Source organism: Micromys minutus (genome assembly GCF_963924665.1).
Source record: "Micromys minutus genome assembly, chromosome: 1".
NCBI lineage: Eukaryota > Metazoa > Chordata > Mammalia > Rodentia > Muridae > Micromys > Micromys minutus.
The window spans coordinates 75,585,508-75,606,481 of record NC_137969.1 but is presented as its reverse complement, the minus strand read 5'-3'; the positions used below and the strand labels follow the sequence as shown (position 1 = coordinate 75,606,481).

At 35.9% G+C, this 20,974-nt stretch overlaps 1 protein-coding gene across 1 annotated transcript in view; it reads right to left on the bottom strand.

The window, feature by feature from the left end:
• POU2F1 (POU class 2 homeobox 1) overlaps nucleotides 1–20,974 on the bottom strand; it is a gene marked incomplete at its 5' end in the record, with an annotated part of 124,288 nt that overhangs the window by 37,685 nt on the left and 65,629 nt on the right. Inside the window, 5 exon segments of the mRNA XM_080916178.1 lie at nucleotides 1,540–1,728; nucleotides 3,504–3,623; nucleotides 5,364–5,417; nucleotides 7,542–7,642; nucleotides 16,558–16,623. Of these exon segments, the coding sequence (XP_080772304.1) occupies nucleotides 1,540–1,728; nucleotides 3,504–3,623; nucleotides 5,364–5,417; nucleotides 7,542–7,642; nucleotides 16,558–16,623 (530 nt within the window).

Genomic DNA, 20,974 nt, shown 5'->3' with positions numbered 1-20,974 from the left:
AAAATTTAGTTTACTGTTATAAGTGTGGTAAGGTGACTTACATGTGTCAATCAGAAGACAACTCTGGAGTTAATTCTCTACTTCCACCTGCTACCACTGAGACAGATAACCTTGATTGGCAACTTGCCTGCCTCTGGAATCAACTAAAATGCAAGCAGCTGCGCATGCCTCTGAGCGATCTTGACTGGCTCCTTAGAGGTGGGAAGACCCATGCTAAATCCGGGCTCTGCCTTCTGGTGGTGGCCCACATAAAGAAACATGAAAAAACCCTTTGGCTTCTTGTCTCTGTGCTCTCCCTGTGGTTACAGTCATCTATCCTGTTGCAGAGGCATTCCTCTACTGGCAAAAGAAACTACTTCTTCAGGAGTCCAAGACAAAATAAAGACCAGCTAAGACATCCAGCTGCATGAACTGAGAGACAGACATCATTAGACTAGCCGGATACAGACTGTAAACTACTCTAATAAATGCTGTAAGCTCTGTCCCTTTAGCTCTGATCTAAAATAAATCTAAATGAACTTTAAAAATTAAGTGAGAAAAAGGGGTTTGAATATTTGACCCATTTTTTTCCTAAAGTAAAAACTGAATGATATATCCGAATTTCTATTAATAAATTAAAAGATTTATTTCTGAAATTTGACACCAGCTTATCCAATTCAATTTAGAAATCAATGTTAAGTTATTTAAAAAATTCACATAGAAGTCAGCAATAACAAAACAATACGGCTTTGTATTGGCTCTTGGTATTTTCCATTTGCAGTGCTTTCGTATAAATGATCTTATTTACATTAATTTCAGACAGGGTCTCAAGAGTTTAAGCACTAATCTAATTTATTTGATGAAGAAAATGGCCCAAATTAAAACACTCTTAATACAGATGTCCACACAGTAATAAAAAGTCAGTCTGACTCTAGTCAAGTATCTAGTCAAACTCTTGTTACAACTTCAGCACTTCCCACCTCCTCTGCAGATAGAGGGACTGTTCAGTTCTTAATACTACTTCTGTGTTATATTTAACTTCTCAAGCTCCCTTTCCTTTCCTAGAAATAAAGATTTCACATATTTTCTTTTTTGTTACAATTCTTTAGTATTCTTTAAGTAATTTTAAAATTACCTTTGGATATCTTATTTGAAGATGTAAAAACTGAAACCCTGTAACATTTCACTGCAGTTCTCCATGGTCCTAGCCACTCCACAGCAGAAAGATGTCTTGCTGTCTTTTTCACAAGGTGGCAACACTTACTATAGGACACATGGAAGAAGTCTTGCCTGCTATAATTAGCTAATTAAGATAAATACTGTGATCCCTTGCCTCAGAAATATGTCGCTTACTCAAGAATTTCATTTAATGTTAACAGTCAGTTATTCAAATAATCAGCTATATACTGATATCAACTCAAATGAGCAAAAAGGAAAGAAGAGATAATGCCTCCTGTGTTTAAAAAGACCCACAGCAGCAACCAGAAGTCTAATAATGTGCAATAACATTTCTCATTTTACTAGTTGTTTGCTGTCCCTGTGACCTGGCTCCTCACTCACCTGTGCAATATGTATGGGCTGAGACAGGGGGATCTGCGTCATGGGTGTGGCAGCAGAGGCTGAGATGGTAGCCCCAGCAGCACTGTGCTGTTGGCTGGCGGAGTGTTGCTGCACTGCAGCAGCCAGGAGCTGGGCCTGTGCCTGTGCCTGCTGTAGTAATAACTGTTGCTGGGCTGGTGTCAAAGTGAGCTAGAGTAAGAACAAATAAGGGAAAGGCTGAATACTTTCAAATAGGTAGTAACTCAAGTGGTATTAGGTCCTTGTTACTGTTTCACATGGCTAATATGCAACTAAACTGTCCACCAATGAACAAACTACTTGTTCTACCAGAGCATTTAACTTAAAGTTGTCCCCACTTCAGACATGAAAAGTAAAACCTGCACACAAGAAAACAAAGGACCAATGCTAACAGGATATACAAAGACATTTATATCCAACAGCAATTGATGAGGCAGAGGAACGGGGTACAAAAGGATGGTGGGTAGGAGCAGCAAGAGAACTGATAAGGCCCAGCTGCTTCTCATCAGCTAGAATCACCACTATATTTCACCATTCTCATGATGTCTTAAGACGTGACTTAAAAACATGAGCCACACTTGTTTCCTTTACAAATCTTCCTCCAGAACGATCCCTCACCCAATCTTCTGCCCTTGAATAGCATCGGTTTGCAAGTTTATATCTTCTTCCCAACTTATTACCTCTAGGAAACAGGTGGTAAGAGCCACCCTCTTAAATGCAAATGAATCTAAAGGCCCAGATTTAATAGTCTTCAAGGTACATGAACCTGGAATTCCAAGTGCCTATTACTATCTTAAATAGTAGTTACCAAAACCCAAGCCCTAAAATAAAGCAAGAAATGTATTTAGAACAAACTTAAATGTCTCTAACACATCATTCCAAATATGCTTATATCAAAGCAGTAAGTGTGCTAGGACTTTCTTTTGGTGACATGTTCTGATCAAACAGGAAAGGATTGTGTTATATCTAACCTCACGAACAATCACTTAGCAGCACAGGCTGCCTTCTAAACTAACAGGGTCTAATTTAACCAATCAATTCCATTAGAAACACATGAACCAGAGCAAAAATTCAAATACTCTTCAAAATATGTGTTTATATGTACTTGTATTTTTAAGTAAGTACATGTATTATTAATCTCTAGTGATGGAATACTGCAAATAAATATGCAGTCACACTACCTGAAATTAATTATAAAATGTTCTGAAGGTAGATGTGATGTGGATTGAATAGTTTCTTTCTTATCATTCCCCCTGACTTACTCTCCTCATGAAATATAACACATATGCTTTCAACACTGAAAAATCATTCCCAAATGATAGCTTAGAACAGAAATCGCTAAACATGTAAAACCTTAACAGTCATAGAAGACAATTTGATACAAGTCAAAATAATTATCATTTACTGAAAACTATATGCCTAGCACTGACTTAAGAGCTTTACATAAATTACAATGGCACTTAAAAACGATATTAATACCTCCACTTAGAGGAAGGAAAACTGAAGTATAGGGAGATAAAATAACTAGTCCTTGAGTAATTAGTAATTACATGAACAAGATATGAGACTGCCTATTTTATTTTAGGATAGTAAAAAGTCACTTCAAAAAATGTTTTTCTTTATTAATCCACTCTAATTGTCCTGCTCTAACACAACTCAAATACTACCATGGGTATGGCAACAACTCCCTTGCACAATGAAGCAACACTATTTTTTAATGTGGGTTAAAAAGTTAGTAGTTTATTATTAATGTCTGCAGTTGTAACAAAAAGACATTCGCAAAGAATGACAAAAGTAACTCCCTTCCCAAAGGAAAACTCACATCCAGAAGTTCCTTACATATAGTAGTACATGCTAGTTCCCGCTGTAGCAAAGTTTTAATGAGATGCAACTAGTGGCTGTTCAGACACAGTAAGCTTATTACAATATTCTCAAGGAGAACTTACCCCAGTTATCTGTCCCCCAGCCAGCATTAGCTGGGTCTGGGGAATGGCTGACTGCACTGAAGGCTGCTGGGAAGGCTGGCTTGACTGCTGTGAATCTCCAGACTCTTCACTAGATTTAGACTGAAGTGGGGAAATGAAATAAAATATCTCAAATAGATGATTAGAAGAAATGTACTTCTAACTGTAATTTAAAAATTATTTAAATATGTGTTATTCAATTTTGAGTTTGGGGTTTCCTCTTTCTCCTTCTTTCTATGCCCTGTTTTTCTACTGAAGCACTCTAAATTTTTATTCTAACCTCAGAAAAGTTGCAATTACAAATTTTTGAAAGAAAGACTAAATTGGCCCTTCACAAATCAACAAAAGCCTTCCACAACCTCAAATCCCCAGTTGAGGCAATAATGAATAAAGGAAGTGTTTTCAATTCACTTCCATAATCAGACCTTTCAATGTAACACTCTGAATACACCATCTACCATCTTACAATTCAATTACTTGACCCACAGAACTTTTAAACTTTTAACCACTTTTGTTAAAAAACTCTAAGTGCATTATTTTCCACCGAATAATGTACAAGCTTGAAAGAAAATGACATAACCCCAGGGGTGGTGCAGGCTTTTAATCCCAGCACCTGGGAGGCAGAGGCAAGCTAATCTCTGAGTTCAAGATCTATACAGTCCTTGAGTTCCAGGACAGCCTGGGTTAAATTTTCTCAAAAAAAAAAAAAAAAAAAAAAAACAAGCAAACAAAACAAAAAGAAAACAACACAGTCAAAAAATATAAATCTTAAAGGGCCGGAGAGAAAAAAAAATTATGGTAATTAAAACTGTTTATGCGGAGTATTAAAATTCTGCATAGATTTGCATATTTTCCATCACCTGTTTGGGGGACTACGGCAAAGCTAATTAACATAAAAGCTCTGATTAATTCTGCCAGTCACTGAAAGATAATTACAGTGTAGGACTGTAAACATTCTGCACTGGAGATACAGCCTGTTTGCCAACATCTCTCTAAAGGATGTTAAGTTTACCATGGCAACCAAGGCAATTTTCTGCCTCCTCTCTCTCAGAAAGGAAGGCCACATTATCTCTTTTTCCTCTCCTTGTTTCCACATGTTACTAGGTCCACATTTCACAAGATTTCAGAGAATGTTCAACCCCAAATTTTCAGTCATCAGCATCACGGAGATCAATCTTCTAGAATACTGTTTTTCCTTCTTGACTGCTAGTTTCCCAAACACTACAAGGCTGACTGAAATGTTATGGAGTTGTACAGAGCATCCTGATGTAGGAACTGAACTGAAGTCCTCTGTAAGAACAATATATGCTGCTCTTAGCCACTGGGTGGTGACTCCAGTGCTCCAGTGCCCTTTGACTTTACTTCTGTTAGAGCAGAGAAGATCACTTACAATGCTCTCAGTATCTGTATTTAAATAAGTACATAAAACTGAGCTCCAGCAGGCTCTAACTTGCCAAAGGTTATTGAGACTTTAGATTCAAGCTCCCTGATTCCCTATCCAGTATTTCCTAAATAATGATACACTGTCTGGAAAAGTAAAACAATACTTGAGAAACTGTTTCCTTTTGTACTTAGTATGTGCTCCTGAACTTCATTCTAAACTCTGAAAGTGAACTTCTTCACTTGTTCATTCGCCTTTGGCTCACATACAGAACCAGATTAAACTGATTTTCATTAATAACGACTATTACCATCTGAATTCAGCAATAAAAATATAAAAACAATAAAATTAGTAAATAGTAACAATCCCAAGTAGTTCCTATTCTAAAATATGCATTCTTTACAGGAAGTTATGAAAAAATAAATAGAAAATATGACCTATTTGCTCATATTCCAACTTACCTGTACATTTAAAGATTGAGCAGCAGCCTGTAAACCTGTCCCAGCGAGCTGGACCTAAGAGGAAAGTAATCAACAATGGACTTAAAAATCTAAACTATTCTCCTTTATCACTGGAGGGTGCCATTAAGATATACTCCAAATACTAAGATATACCACCAAGTTAGAACTGAACATTCAAAGGTTTATTTTATGGGGTTAACATTTTACATATGAGCTCATAGTTCCCCTCACTCCAACTGAAAACTGCAGAAACTTCTGAATTAGCACCATTACTAAATGTGTACCATCAAGCATGCCATTTGCTCTGGGTGGGTGCTCCTTATTTTAAACTCTATTTGTAGTCATAAGTTGCTTAGGGTCTGAAAAAATAACATATCTCCCAAATTGCTTTAAAGAACATAAAAACAAACTATCCCCATACATTATTTTTATCATTATGAACAAAAGAATTAGTTAAGAGAAGTTATCCTATGAGCCATACATGAAAAAAAAAACTATCTTAATATTCAATACTGGTATTTTTAAAAGTTCAAATCATGGTCATATGAAAGTAAGGACAGACATGCAATTAGAAAACTATCATTTAGCAATCATGATAGCAACCTGATCTAGAAGAGAGTCACCATCAGATCATCTAAGAAGGGCAAAATGAGAATAAGAATTTCTATGTGCTCCACTATCTCTATAGACACTGAGAATTATAAAGGTAAAAAGGTAAGTTCACAGGGAGGGCCATCTGACTCACAAATGATGAGTGTGCACAATTAGTGACGTCATTATGAGAGATTGGCATTCTGCTGTGAGCACTTCAAGAAGGGTTTTTCTTATACTGTAACTCTACTAAAAGCGGATAACCTGAATCTAAAATAATCATGTCAAGAAAGCAGCCAAAACCAAACTGTGGAACCTTCTTGAATGTTTCGTTTGTGTTCTTAAAACAATGTTAGTCTTTTTAAAAATTAAATATTTGTTTATTTATTTATTGAGGGAATTTTTTTTCTCCTACTATCTCGCAACCCCTCAAAGGTTACTGTTTTGAAAGTAAAAAAGACCAAGAAGGGAGAAGATTATAAACTAGACTAGAATAAATGAAAGATTAAAACAAAATGGTGTGGCTGATCTTTGCTGTTTGTGGGTTCATTTTTCTATCCTTAGCCTACCAGTATCACAAAATAGAAAGGAGAGAAAGATCCCTGAATCTAATTTCTTTCCTTTTGTTTTTCTTTTGAGCAGGACTATTAACAAACCACAACCACCCCCCACCCCGAACAACCACCAAACCACCTATAGGGGCTCTAACATTTATATAACCTCCGAAAATTTTCCAGGATTCCAAACATCATAGTTGATACAATTGCAGCTGGCAAAACCACACCTCTGCTCAAGCACAAGGCAGATCATAGTCAGCTGCTGCAGAGTCCAACACAGCCCCACATTCCCATACTTGGGATTAAAACAAAACTACATTCTTATAATACTTCTGTGTTTTTAAAGAAACCCAAATTCCAAAATTGTCAGCAGAGAATGGTGGTAGTGAAAATAAACAGTAGGGAATAGGTAAAATGCTGTATACGGATCCAGGCAACTAGCCGGACACAGGATGAAAAGAGTTACAAATCATTCTAACTTGACTTCACTTAAAACAAATTTGAGGATAGTTGCCTAGAATTTCACCTATTTTCAAGTAGAGCAAAATAATCTTTTTTAAAAAATGGTTTGGTAGTCTAATATTAGACATCTTTGTGAAAAGAGTATAAACATAAATGAACAAAACTCATGCTCTGTTTTAGACTGCGGGGAAGTCATGTGGTACCAGGGTAGTAATTTAAAACTAGTTTCTTAAAATCTGAAGTTAAGAGGTTAACAGTCAAGCAAGGTTCTGAGTAGCCAACTAAATCACAATGGTTCATGGTAGTAGTGACTGTTTTACTAGCATCTCTAAGCTATCAGATTCAAGTTCATGTTTATGTAAAACAGCGACCTAGCTGTTATATATGTACCATGCAACAAAATAATTCTATTGTTCACAGTTATAGAATCAATAGCTAGCTATGCAAAATCTATTAATTCCATATGAATCATTCAGCAGAAGAGTTACACATGATGTGACATAAGCACATAGCATGTCATGCTTCTTTATTGAAAAGCATTCTCAGTTATGGCTGGTAAACAGTCTACCTGGTGAAGATGTCCAAGGAAAGCTTGGGCCTGGGCTGTGGAGATTGCTCCTCCAACAGGCACGGGCTGTTTCTGAAAGTCCAGGCCATTGGTCTGGGTGCCTGGAAAGCAAGTGAAATAACTATTAAATATAGTAAATTTGAATGAAGCAAAGTACTTAACTACAGATAGATACCAACATCACTTTTCTAAGTATCTTCAAAGAGGAAGAGGTTTGGGAAAATGGAAATCGGACATTGTGGGAGAGGAGCCAGAAACTCTGTAGCATAGGAGACAAAGAACAGCAGAGCTAGAGAATGGGGAGAAGTGTTATGAAAGGTTGTCTTCTGGATGTGAAATGGCCATGAACTCACCTGTAGGGCCCTGCTTAAGATCCACAAGATCAAGCTAGTCAAAATTCTAGCACAGTAGAGAACTATTCAGGTTCCATCCCTCTAAAGAGGAGCCACTGGCAATTGATAGTTGCTGTAGGAAGGAGGATCAATCTATTTTGAGGGTGTTCCTACTAGTAGGTTTTCTGTGTCTCAAACCCATATACATATGGGCAACACTAATTGTACTTAGTGGGTTATCAAAACAACATCACCCCCCCCCACACACACCCCAACAACCAAAAGAAAAGAAGTCATGGGAGGGGGATATGAGAGGAGTTGAAGGAAGAAAAGAGGGAGTGGATACAATGATATATGTGTATGAAATTCTCTAAAGTAAAGAAAAAATTTTAACTAAAAAGAAAGGAAATACAATAAAATAGAGTGCAAGTTTGGATGAGAATGGTCCCCACAGGCTTATATATTTGAATACTTGGTCCCTAGTTGGTGAAAACTGTTTTAGGAAGTATGGCCTTGTTGGAGATGTGTCACTGGAGGTGGGCTTTGAGTTTCAAAATCCCATGCCAGTATCTTGTTAACCCTTCAGCCTCATGGTTGTAGTCATTGTTTCAAGATAAGAACTCTCAGCCACTGCTCTAGCATCATGCCTGTCTGGCTGCTGCCACATTCCCCATCATGTGGTCACAGCTCACATTTTGAAACTGTAAGATCCTGCAAAACTTTCTCCAGTAAGTTGTTGTGGCCATGGTGTCTTAGCATGGCAAGAGAGAAGTTACTAAGACAAAAGATTTCTCTTCAAAAGGTAGGACAAGTATGTAACACCAACAATTCTTAAAAAGCAGGTCAAGATGAAACAATGGCCACCGTAAGAGTCTTTGAGCTGGGCAGCAGTGGCACACACCTTTCATCCCAGCACTTTGTAGGAGGCAGAGTCTCTGTAAGTTCAAGGCCGGCCTGATTCACAGAGTGAGTTCCATTATAGCCAAGGCTACACAAAAAAACCTTGGTTGCAGTTGGGGGTGGAGGTGGGTGGAAAAGAAGAGTTACTGAGCACAGTATAAGAAGATACAGTAATTGGAGCAACCAGGTTAAAACTGGCATGGCTTTTAAGAGGCCATTTTTACTGCTGGAAAGGATAGTACAAACTGTCCCAAGAGAAGGTCTCAGACTATCTTCTACTCTTCAGAATAAAAAAGTTTGCACTTTTCTTTTTAGTCCTAGAAAATATTTGCAAAAATTCTCCATTTTCAATAGAACAAACATGATTTGCTCTGAAGACCCAAGTCCTGGGAAAAATATCTAGTAAGAACAAGATACCTTTCTATTCTCAAGTCTGAGAGGGACTACAGGTGTGGGACAATTGTTTGTTCCTATCCCCATGGAGTTAGGAACTGTAGAAACATATGGATATATATTGCATATATTACACATTTATAAATTTCTTTGCTTTCAGTAACAAAAACATAGTTTTAAAATTGGAAATTTAATCTAACTTGCAGGTATAAGATCTTTTTTATGTGAAATTGGGACCCACCTAAAGTGCTATATTAACCTTTATTTAATATACCTAATGTAATGAGGGCTAAAGGTATCTGCACATACTGACAAGAGAATTATTCAGCTATTTTCCTAAATCTTAATCATCATCAAATGTTCATCCCTTGAAAAGGGGAGGGGAGACACAAGGCTTTTTCAAAAGATAAACCAGGTGCATGGCACTGGGACAAAGATGTAATCTGCCACAATCCCCAGGGTCAGATGCATCCTTGGGGGTTATTTGTGGAAAGAAGCAACATTAACAAGCCAAAAGATGCAGGTGAAGAAGGCTCAGCTCAGACAGCAAAGTGCATGGGAAAGATAATGCTGACCTCCACTGCTTGAAGTAGATCACATAACTTAGGAAAGCCCTGAGCCTGAGGTCCACATGGACATCCAATTTCTGGGGCCACCCATCTCCCATTTGTTACTATAGAGCCCCCAAACTCTAAAGCTCAGAGGTTTACTTGATATCCACAGATGCATGCTTCAAGCAAGTGATTACTACCTGGGTCTTCAAAGTATAAAGACAGGTCTATCACTGTTGTGGCTTCTCACAATAACAAACCAATTGGAAGTATTAACTGCAAAGTTTCTAGAATGTGGTAGAACTTGCCTAGTACACAGATTACAAAGCTAAGTATGGACACCATGGGAGTTCTGGTATGAAAGAAGGGAAAGTAGTGAGGAGATACCTTCTAACCTGCTCAGTACCAGCATAAGCCACACAGAAGATAAGGACAAACCACTTCTCTCTACATATATTCTTGTTGAAAAAAAAATTGCAAAAAACATGTGAAGCTAAGTGGTCTTTAAAGGGAGAAGGAGAAAATTACATCTCTGGTAATTAATGCCTACAAATTTTTGCATTAGTGTTCTACATTTTAATCAATAGTGAATAAAATGGACACTACTTTTAAAATTCGATGTTTGTTATTAGATTACCTCTTGTTGAAAATATGAGTTGCTTTCTCATTTATTAAATAAGTATAATCACAATTCAGCAAATTATTAATTAATTAATCAACTAGTTAATAAATTTGGAGACAGGATCTCTTTGTAGCTCTGGCTGGTCTCAAAAATCACAGAGATCTGTCTGCATCTGCCTTCCAAGTGCTGAGTTAAAGGTGTGGCCACTACACCAGTACCACCATTCTTCAAAGCTCAGTAATTATCACTTCTTTACTTCTTGCTACAGGTGCACAGGGATAGAAAGAAGCACAGCAAATTTCTCAGTATACAGTGGTTAGAAGGTCTTAGAAACAGTATGTTTCCAGTGATACCTATCAATTAAGCACTAGAAGCATTCTTTTTCTCACAGGTAGTTGACACCTGCTTTTAGACCAATTATCTATGCCACTAGCTACATCACTAATAAATAGTACAGAATAAAGAAATTGTTGGTTATCAGGACTTCTTACAACAAAACTTTTGGGGTGGTATTTTATAAATGTTTACTGGCTTGCATAACTCAAGCGCTTCTGCTTTTTCATTTACTAAAAAGATTATGATATCGACATAAGATAATTCATATGAATAAAAATTATTAGTGAAAAAAGACAGGATACAGGGCTGGAGAGAAGCCTCTGTTGGTTAAGAGCATTTGTTCTACAAGTGTGAGGCCCCTAGTTGAATCCTGGCCATCATGTAAGAAGCCACATGTGTGCTTAAAACCCTAGCAATGCAGGCAGAGGCAGGTAGATCAGGAGAGTTTGCTGAACAGCCAACCTGGCCAAAACAAGTTCAATGAGAAACCTTTCTTACTGTAACAAAAGGGAAAGCAACTGAGGAAGAAACCTGATATCCTGCTCTCACCTTTACATGCACCTGTATGAGATTCCCACCTGCACACTCATGTGCAAGCAATACACACAAGATAGAGGATCAATTCCAATTCCAATGAAAAAGATAATTAACTGGCTACAAATCCAATAAACAAACATACCCAACTGCTTTAAATATTCTAGTAAGCCGATGTAGTAGTAACAGCTGAATTAAAGTTTCTACAAGAATGCAACTTTGTAATTTTGAAAATGACTAAATGCAAAAGGATCTGGAAATCATACAACATATTTTTGTTGTTGTTGTTTTTAAAGGAGTCAGAGTACTTGGTACAACTTTCTTTCACTTCACCTTATCTTTTACTGCTTCTTCATACTGAAGGTAAAATGCCAACCACCATTATGTTTAAATGCAACCTACTCTTCAGTGGACAGCATAAATTCTACCTCCTCCAATGTCTTCCACAAAACTTCTTTTCAACTGGAAGTAAAATTTTCCTTACACTGAATTCTAATGAATCACATACTTCTTAATGAATAGTCTCCATGTTGACTGCTTATCTTTTATGTGTATTTTTCTGTAAGATGAATTAGATATCAAAATCATTATTTTACTGTACTTCAGTGATCCCTCTGGCACCTGGAATACAGGAGACCAAATGAGGCTTTACTGTCTTCTTCCCAACTTCAGTTGCAAAGCTAACCTTCCACTTTCCACGCTCTTCCCTTGCTGCCATTCTTTCCTCTTCATGTGTGTGCTTCGTGTGCACGACACATTGTACATGAGGTTGATGTTGGGAATCATACTTGATCACTTTTCCTCCATGTTCACTGAGGCAAAATCTCTCAATCAGACTCACTGCTAAAAGATATTGGTAGCCTTGCTAGCCAGCTTGCTTAGAGAATGCTCTACCACTGCCTTTCAAGGCTGGGATTACAGGCAGGCCACTACAACCATCCAACATTCATGTGGGTTTTCTGAAATTCGAACTCTGGTCCCCCTGCAACCCACTTGTTTTTAATTTGTACACTTTTTCCCTCAATGGTGGTTCATTTTACCTGGCCTATAATCGTGCTTTAAAAATGTTGAAAGAAATAATCAACAGAGCAAACTGACAGCCTACATACAGAATGGCAGAAAATCTTTACACCACACTTCAGACAGAGGCTGATGTTCAGAACTTACAAAAAGCTGCATAAGTCAAATGCCAAGGAAATAAAACCGCCAATCAACAAATGGAAAGATAAACTAAACAGACACCTTTAAAAAAACAAACAATCAAAAAGGGCCAGTAACTCTTTTTAACATGTTAATATCCCCAACAATCAGGGAAATGAGAATTTAAACTACTCTAAGACCTCGCCCCAGTGAGAATGGCTGTCATCAATAAGTCTAACAAATGTGGGAGAGGATGTGGTGGCATCACTGTTGGAAAGATGCAAATTAGGATAGACATTGTGGAAATCAGCTTAGAAATTTCTCAAATAATTAAAAATAGAATTACTATATGATCCTGCTATTATTTCACAACCCCCACCCCGAACTCATACCCAGAATTCCACAATCTATTATAGAGGTAGTTATACCCCTTTCTGTTTTATTCACTAGAGCAAGAAATTGGAATCAGGTCTGTGAACAGACAAATGGCTAATGAAAACTCGATATCTAAAATTTGAAATACTACACAGTTCTAAAGGAAAATGTCATCACAAAATTTTCAGGAAAATTGATAGACTTTGATTGTGTAATATTAAATGAAGTTACATAATTTCAGAAAGAAAACAATACATCATCTCTCTGGTGTGGAAACTAGCCAGTTATATGCAAATAAATGTACATGGGCTACAATATGACAAGTAGAAAAAGGAAGAAAGTGGGGGTGCTGTAGGCAACAGATAAATTATAACAAGGGATACAAAGCTAACTTCTTTTCTAACTCTGACATGGACTTTTTTTTTGGGTAGTAGATTCTGCATGAACATGTATTAGATACTTAAGTATAAAATTCAATGTGAAGGAAGCTTAATAGCTTCTGTTCTGAATAGATAATCTAACTGTATAGTTCCTTGAGTTGTATAGTCTTCAAAAGGACTTTGCAACTCCTCCCAAGTGCTGAGCCTAAAGGCATGTACCACTATACCCCACTTAAAAAATAATTTAGAAAGGAAGAAAGGGAGGGAGGAAGGAAGGCAGGCAGGCAGCCATTTAAACAACATTATGTTGCCTTTTTATGCTTGATCTTGGATAACTCACCATAACTATAACTATCCAGAACTAGTTTTGTTAATGTCTTGGCTCTTGGTAGATTGCTAGGCCTCTGAAGACTGTGAGTTTCATCTGTTTGTACCAAATCTAATAATACCATCTATATCATTTTACATAGAAGACAGGTAAACCTGAACAAACCCATATCACAGATTTTCTGTGAACATATGAAGATTGTTTGTCCAAAGCACAGTAAGATCTGCCTAACCTTCACACCTCTCATTATCCTTAAAATCGTATAAAGCAAACTTATAGCAGTGATCATTTTAGAAAATAGTGATCAATACAACAGTTTTCTGAACCTATAAGTTTTCGACTTCGGGTTTATATAATATTCAAGGTTTCTCTCTTTAAAATTTGGACTTTTTTACAAACTACAAAGAAAAAAAATCACAATTAGATTACTAAACTAATAAAAATAGCACAGTCTATAGTTCACTACATTTTAAAAAGAAAATGGAAGTAGGCATAACATGATCTAAATAAGCTATTATTTTCTTTATCACCATGGCACAAATAGTGCCTTGCCTTTACTTCCTCTCTGGTTTTATATTTAGCTCCCTATTCTTTGAAATAATATCTAACCCGTCCTGTGAATTTAATGAAATCAGGTAATATGCACAGCACTAAAGATTTTTTTAAACTGTTCCTTTTTTTTTTCTTCAAGGTAAGGTCTTGTTATGTAGTCTAGCCTGGCCTCAAAGTCAAGATAATCTTCTTGCCTAGTTTTCCAACTGCTGTGTATAATAACCCACTATATCCTACTTTTTAAAAAAAGCTGTAATTTTATTTCTAATATATCAAATATGATAATCTAATGTACAACACAATATTCAAATGTGTTTATATTTCTAAACTCACAAATTAACACCAGCAAAGTGAGTGCTAAGAACATGGCAGCAGACCCTTAACAATGAGAAATCAATAAAGTGTGCTCTTATTCTGAAGTGGTCCAAAATATGTCAACAATTTGTGTTTATGAAGATAGTACACATTGCAGCAAGTAAACAAGAATTGAGCTGCTATACCTCTTAGGGCAGTAATCAGCTTATATTTGATCTAGCTAGATGGCACTTTTTTATTAGCAGAGATCTTACAAAAAAGCAATTAATTTTCTCTTTGTAGACAACATAGAATACTAACCACTACTACTGTGATGAAGAAGCAAAGAAGTCTAGGAAAATGTGTTACTGGTCTTAAAAAGGTACCACACGCCTTTGATCCCAGCACTCAAAGGTAAAAGCTCCAGGATCTTTAGGAGTTCAAGACCAATGCTCCCCCTGACCCCCATTTATATAAAGTGTTCCAAGCCAATCACTGTTTTTAAAAACAAACAAGGGCAAAACACAAAAAGTGACTATGTAAATTGATAATTCTCAGCTCTATGAAAAGGAAGCTGTTATACATTCCATATTGTCACAAGGCAAGAAATTTACATAATGTTTAACAAGTGCTCCAGCCAGAATTTATTTTATATAGTTCTATACATGACTTTGGGTTTGGACATATACAATGTGTTGCTTAAATTTTCAATTTTATGTATTATATAGTTCATGAGAAAAACTTTATACAGGGTGCTAACCTAAACTTCCCTTTATGTCCTTCCTCTCTGGTTTTATACTATAACTCCCTATTCTTTAAAATAATATCTAACCAGTCATATGAATTTAAATGATATAGGGTAATATGCACAGCACTAAAGATTTTTTAGAGAATTTGTGGTATTAAAAAGTAAATACAGATTTTCAAGGGGTCTGACATTGATATTCTCTACATTCTGTGATCATTGAGTTATTTCTCTTCCTTTAGAGAAATGTGTTAGGTGGGACTTCTACCCGCAATTCCCTCACCTCCTCATAGGTCTGAACACCTCATTTACTCTCTGCAAACAAGTCCCACTCCTTTGGCAAGGACACTTACACCAGCATAAGTCAGTGATAAAGAACAGAAATGAGAAGAAAGCTGGTTGGACAGAACATAATTCTGCTTTTCCTCCTCTTGGGGAAGAGATACCATGGCAGCTATTTGGCTAGCCTCAACGAGACAAGCAGGGACATATTGAATATGCAAAGCTGAACACGAAGGCCTCAGTCTCTCATGTAGAAGTATCTAAAGGTACTTCTGTATTTTTCCAAGTACAGGGCAGTTTACAATGAGACAGGCGCAGATACAAGACTCAGTATCTTCTACTGTAATGAAAAGGTTTTTAATCTATGATTAGGAGTAGTAGAAAACAAAATTTCAAGAGACTGTTCTTCTTACAACCTCCCATAGTTAAGACATATTTGAAATGATAAGAGTAAACCCTTTCTGTAAGTTAAAAAAAAAAAAATCTAGTTTACCTTACAATGACTCCTTGCCCATAATTCCCTCAATATGACTTAATATTTTAATTTTTGCCTCCACCAGAAACTGGGGAAATTTTTGTATTGTATCTGTCAGATGATAGTTATACTGTCAAATGTCCTAAAAGCTGACTGACTTAAAAGGATGCCCTGAATATATATTTATAGATTTACCCTTCTCCCAAAGAGTTTCATTTTTTAAGTTTATATGATTCTTAGTTTTTTTCTTGATAAAAGGTTTGGGTTAAGTATACATTTTATTAAATGAAACAAAAGGATGTATTAGATGAGTTTCTAACTTCTTACTGACATGATGAAAACTTTAGCATAATTTATATCAAATGCAGGGTAGACCACACCTACCCCCCCCACACACACATTCTCACTCAATACTCATGATGACCCATGAAATATCCCTACTGAATAAATTAATCCTCAAAAAGACTGAGGAAATTGCCTAAAGTCACACAGTTATTAGTAGTGATTAATAATCCAGACCTAGTACTATGTGTCCCAGAGGACCATTCCCACAACTACCTGTAGTTTCTCTGATAGATGGAATCCGATAAATGAAGCACTCCTCAGGAGTTAGATGATGTTAAATACAACTCCAGGCCCTACAAGTACTAAATCATACTTCACAAACAGATACACAAATTTCTCTGTATTTTTCGAATATGTATCCAAGTTAAGTGGACATTCTCACTTTAGCTCTATGAGCAAACGTAAAAGATGGGTAAGAGAATGTTTATTTACCTGTGCTGGTATCTCCACTCTCCATAGAAGATTTATTGTTTTCTGACGGATTGTTCATTCTTGAGTCTGCAATAAGACAAAGATAGAGAAGGATTTTTAAAAACTAGGGGTGAAGATGAAGTTAAGGAAGCAGAACTATGGCCAAGGCAAGATTCAAGAAGCCCAGGCATAGCATATGGCAGCTACAACATTACAAACCGAGTAAAAGGTTACCCGACAAATACTCAAAAGTCCCTAATTCATAAAGAAACTAACTCATAAATAAATTTCTAATAAAATGTAAGATTCTTCTAAGAGAAAAATTTAAGGTGAAAAAGGTATTTCAGTCTGACATACTAGAAAAAAAATCAATTCTTTACAAGAGGTATGTGTAAAATATTTTTAAAATATCTGGGAAAATGGAAATATCTCAGAAAGTAAGAACTATTATTCTCAAATGATTCTTTTTCTAAAAGCAAAGATATTAGTTAACTATAACTAAAACAAATTTATAGTTAATCCAACAGATGAAAAGAAACTTGTCTGAACACATACATTTGACTTCTTTAGTCAAACTAGAGCCAATATGGTGGTATACCAAACATACGCCTCATTAAAAACAAGCATAACAAACTGCACTAGAAGGCACAGCAGTCCTACCCACTTACAAATGAACCAGTTAATTTAGAGTTATTTCTTTCTAGTATATTAAATTGTGGTTTCCATAGTAAAATGTTGTCAACCATTATTAGCAATTCCAGAAAATATGTAGGAAAGGAGACAAGAACTACACCCTACTACTTCTTCCAAAGAGTCCACAGAACAGACAAAATAGACATTTGACTCTACAGTCACTACAGACTTAATGCTTGTCATAAAACAAGCTCATTGCCAAGTGAGTTCTACCTTTTCTCCCTCGTTAAGGACCATTAAGTTATTATAAAAGAACAAATCAAACCACATTATACCGACTTAAAAATCATCTGCAGAAGACAAGACAACCATTACAAGTCCCAACCATATTGCCCATAGTTGCATTATCTACATGTATAAGAAATGAGGAAAAATATTAGGAGCCTTTCATATTTCATAGCCTAGAAACTGGGCAGATTGTTTTTCAGACACTGAGCAATATCTTTTCTAATACAGTAAGTTTTTGTAACCGATACATGTCTTATGGGCCTTAGACATGTACATTTGTGGTCATAATTGGGGTTGTTCTACAACTTCTTTCCTCACTGTCCAGAAAAATTTAAATACCACCTGAAAGCACACTAAGGTTTGAAAGAACCAGGTGTACAACTTAGTAAAAATTAGCTTTCTGTATGACTTAACCAAAATCTTACAAAAGTTAACATATATCATAAAACTCAAACATATCATTATATATATGCTCAACATTTTCTTTAAAAATGATGTATTTTAAAGTAAAGTACAAAAAAAAATCAGTAAGCATGCATAAACAGACAATTTTCTCATGCACAGACACCACAGTAACCAAAAACCGTGTCTTAATAAGTCATGAGGCTGGCCTTGCATAATTCAATGCCTACTTCCATACTTATAAATTTGAAATTATTCCACAGGTATTTATTACATAACTTTTCTAAGGAACTTTATTGAACTGTCAGGATCTTCAAAGGCATTTTACAAAATTATTTCAAACACAAAATATTTTTTATAAATAAAATAAGAGTAGATAACATTCTGATATAACAATTCGAAGTTTGTTTCGATGACAGTGTTAACTCTAACTAGTTAAATAATTCCTGATATTTAAAAGTAAATAGTTAAATAATTCCTGATATTTAAAACTAAATGGTAAAGTTCAAAAAGGCATTTTCCTTTCATTTCTTGAATTTCAAACTTGGTACATGAAAAGTAAAAAAATACAAGTAAATTATTCACTGATACTTTTGTTTATTAGTAACAGAAAAAAACAAAAGCCTATGTTACTTAGCTGATCATGAGTCTAATTTGTAGTCTATAAATTACTACTGGATTGAATTCCTAACTAATACCAATTTGTTGTTTGTATCATGTGCATCCTTAAGATAGTAGTTTTCACTCTGATGGACAAATACTACTGCTAACTTGAGTTTAGCCACAATTTCTGTACAAGAATTTAGATATTTTGAATGTATTAATATACTTTTTCATTTCCAGAATGGAAAATAACACACAGAAAATAAAATCATTTGCTAAAGTATTAAGCTTAAGACATCCAATTTTTGCAGTTTATATCAGATGACTTTTCTAAAAAGGCTTCAGTCATTCTTCATGCAAACAGAGAAAAGTCCTCACAAAATATGGCCACCATGCAGCATCATCTGTCTAAACGAAAGCACTTCAAACCATCTTAAATCACCCCAAACGCTTCATTTACTCAAACAGAATCTCTACCTTTCCAAAAGGCTTCCTGTTCTGTAGGAAACTTACTATTAATAGGCTTTCAAAAATACTTAAAACTGCAATTCCTAAGATAAAGCTGGATTTAAGAAATCTAAGTGACAAATTTTGAAAATGGCCAGTAACTTGCAAAACCCTGGATACTGATCAACAGCACAGTAACCACTATAATTTCCCACTATAGTAGTAGTTATGATATTAATTCTGTACTATAAAACCACCTTAAATTTTCATTTAGCATTTTTGGTTTTACAGAAGGTATTTTTATTAGACAGGTAAGCTATTTTATTAGTATGTATACATTAGTTTGATACAGAATATATTTTGTTTCTGATTTAAAATGTATTTTAAACTACATATACTACTTTCTATAGAATTTCCAAAAATCAAAAATTTCCTCCATGCAAGGCAAATCCAAACACATTATTTGCTAAAAATATACTCTGAAGCAGAAGAGCTAGTCCTAAGGAAGGACCTACAGCAAACTCAAGCAGGCACTTGCCTTGCAAATATTTCCCTCCTTCTCTGTTCAAGCCCTCCCCTTCCCCATGTTGGTTGCATATGTGATTGAGCATTTATGCATAGTCAATCCCACACATGCGATTTCCATATTAACGCTGTAAGAAAAGAACCTTGCTGGTACCCACCTAGAACACAGTCACTGCAGTCCAGCATGGCTGTAAAATCTTCAGGAGGTGCAGACAGTCCAAAGGAAGAAGGAACAGGTAGCGTTTGGGGTGGGGAAAATACTACTATTTCTAACAAATTTGTACTATGTTCTTAATAGAACAAGGGTGGGAGGAGTGGAAAATGGATTAACAAGAGAAGCAAACTACAACTTCAGTTACACCATAGCAATCTTCAACTGAATAAGGAAACTTCAGTTGCTCAGAGGAGTTTTAGTCTCTTCCACCAGCTAGGACTGACATTGTCAAGGCAACTGAAGCATGAAAAGTTCCCCTTTTTGTAATAAAATAGAAACAAAGATTGCAGCTGGCAGTTTCCATAATGAAGCTTAATCAGTATGCGTGTGATTAGGGCCTTATGCAAATCTCTCCTCGTTAGCACAGCAGCCAGCACTTTGAAGTCCAGGAACAATTCATTTACAGAATACACTGAAAGCACTCCCTGCATAATTTAAATGAATACATAAATATTTATCAGCACATTTGCATATTAATTGGCAGTGCATGGAGGGAAAAATTATCTCCTGAGTGCCAGCATAATAATTAGGAGGATAAAATGAGATTTCTTCCAATGGCCAGGCATCTTGGACCTAACTTGAGATAGTACCAGGGGAGAAGGGAGGGACAGGAGGCAGAGTTCTGTTAAAATGCCACTGAAATGACATGAACAAATTAGAAACAACTCTACAGACTTAAGCACCTTTAATCTTATTCCTGCTGGCAACAATGACTTCAGTAATAAGAGGATTTGCAAAAGGCTTTCTACACAATCCAAATAATCCCAAGGAAACAATTAGCAAGGTAGGAGCAGAACACAGGCTTGTCAAGATGGTGCTAGTCTACTGATAGGGAATTTTCCAGTTATTAACACACACTGTCAGGAGAAAGTCCTACTTAAAACACGACAACCGCATAAATGCAGAAGCAGGGGAGAGTGTACAAAAGCATCTTTAAGAGCAGATATTCATTATATATGAATCTTTTTATACTACCAAATTAACAAAGCAGATTAGCTGACTGCTGCCTATTATGCAACATGCTCCCATCAAAATCAAACTCAAGAGGAAGATAGTTTGTTACTAAGAATATGAATCATCTCCAAATGGGCCACGGAACTGCAGAATAAATATTTTCAAGCAATACCACTAATGAACCTCTGCGTGTGTGAGAAAGACATTCTGTCCATATATAGCCTTATTAAACAGGTTTAATAAAGTTTGAAATTAAGTTATAACATTTCAAATATCATTAAAAAGAATTCAGGAAATTTATAAAAACATTATCAAGTTGTTAGGAATAAAGAAACCAAAGCACAGAAAACTAAAGCACTTTCTACTTAATGG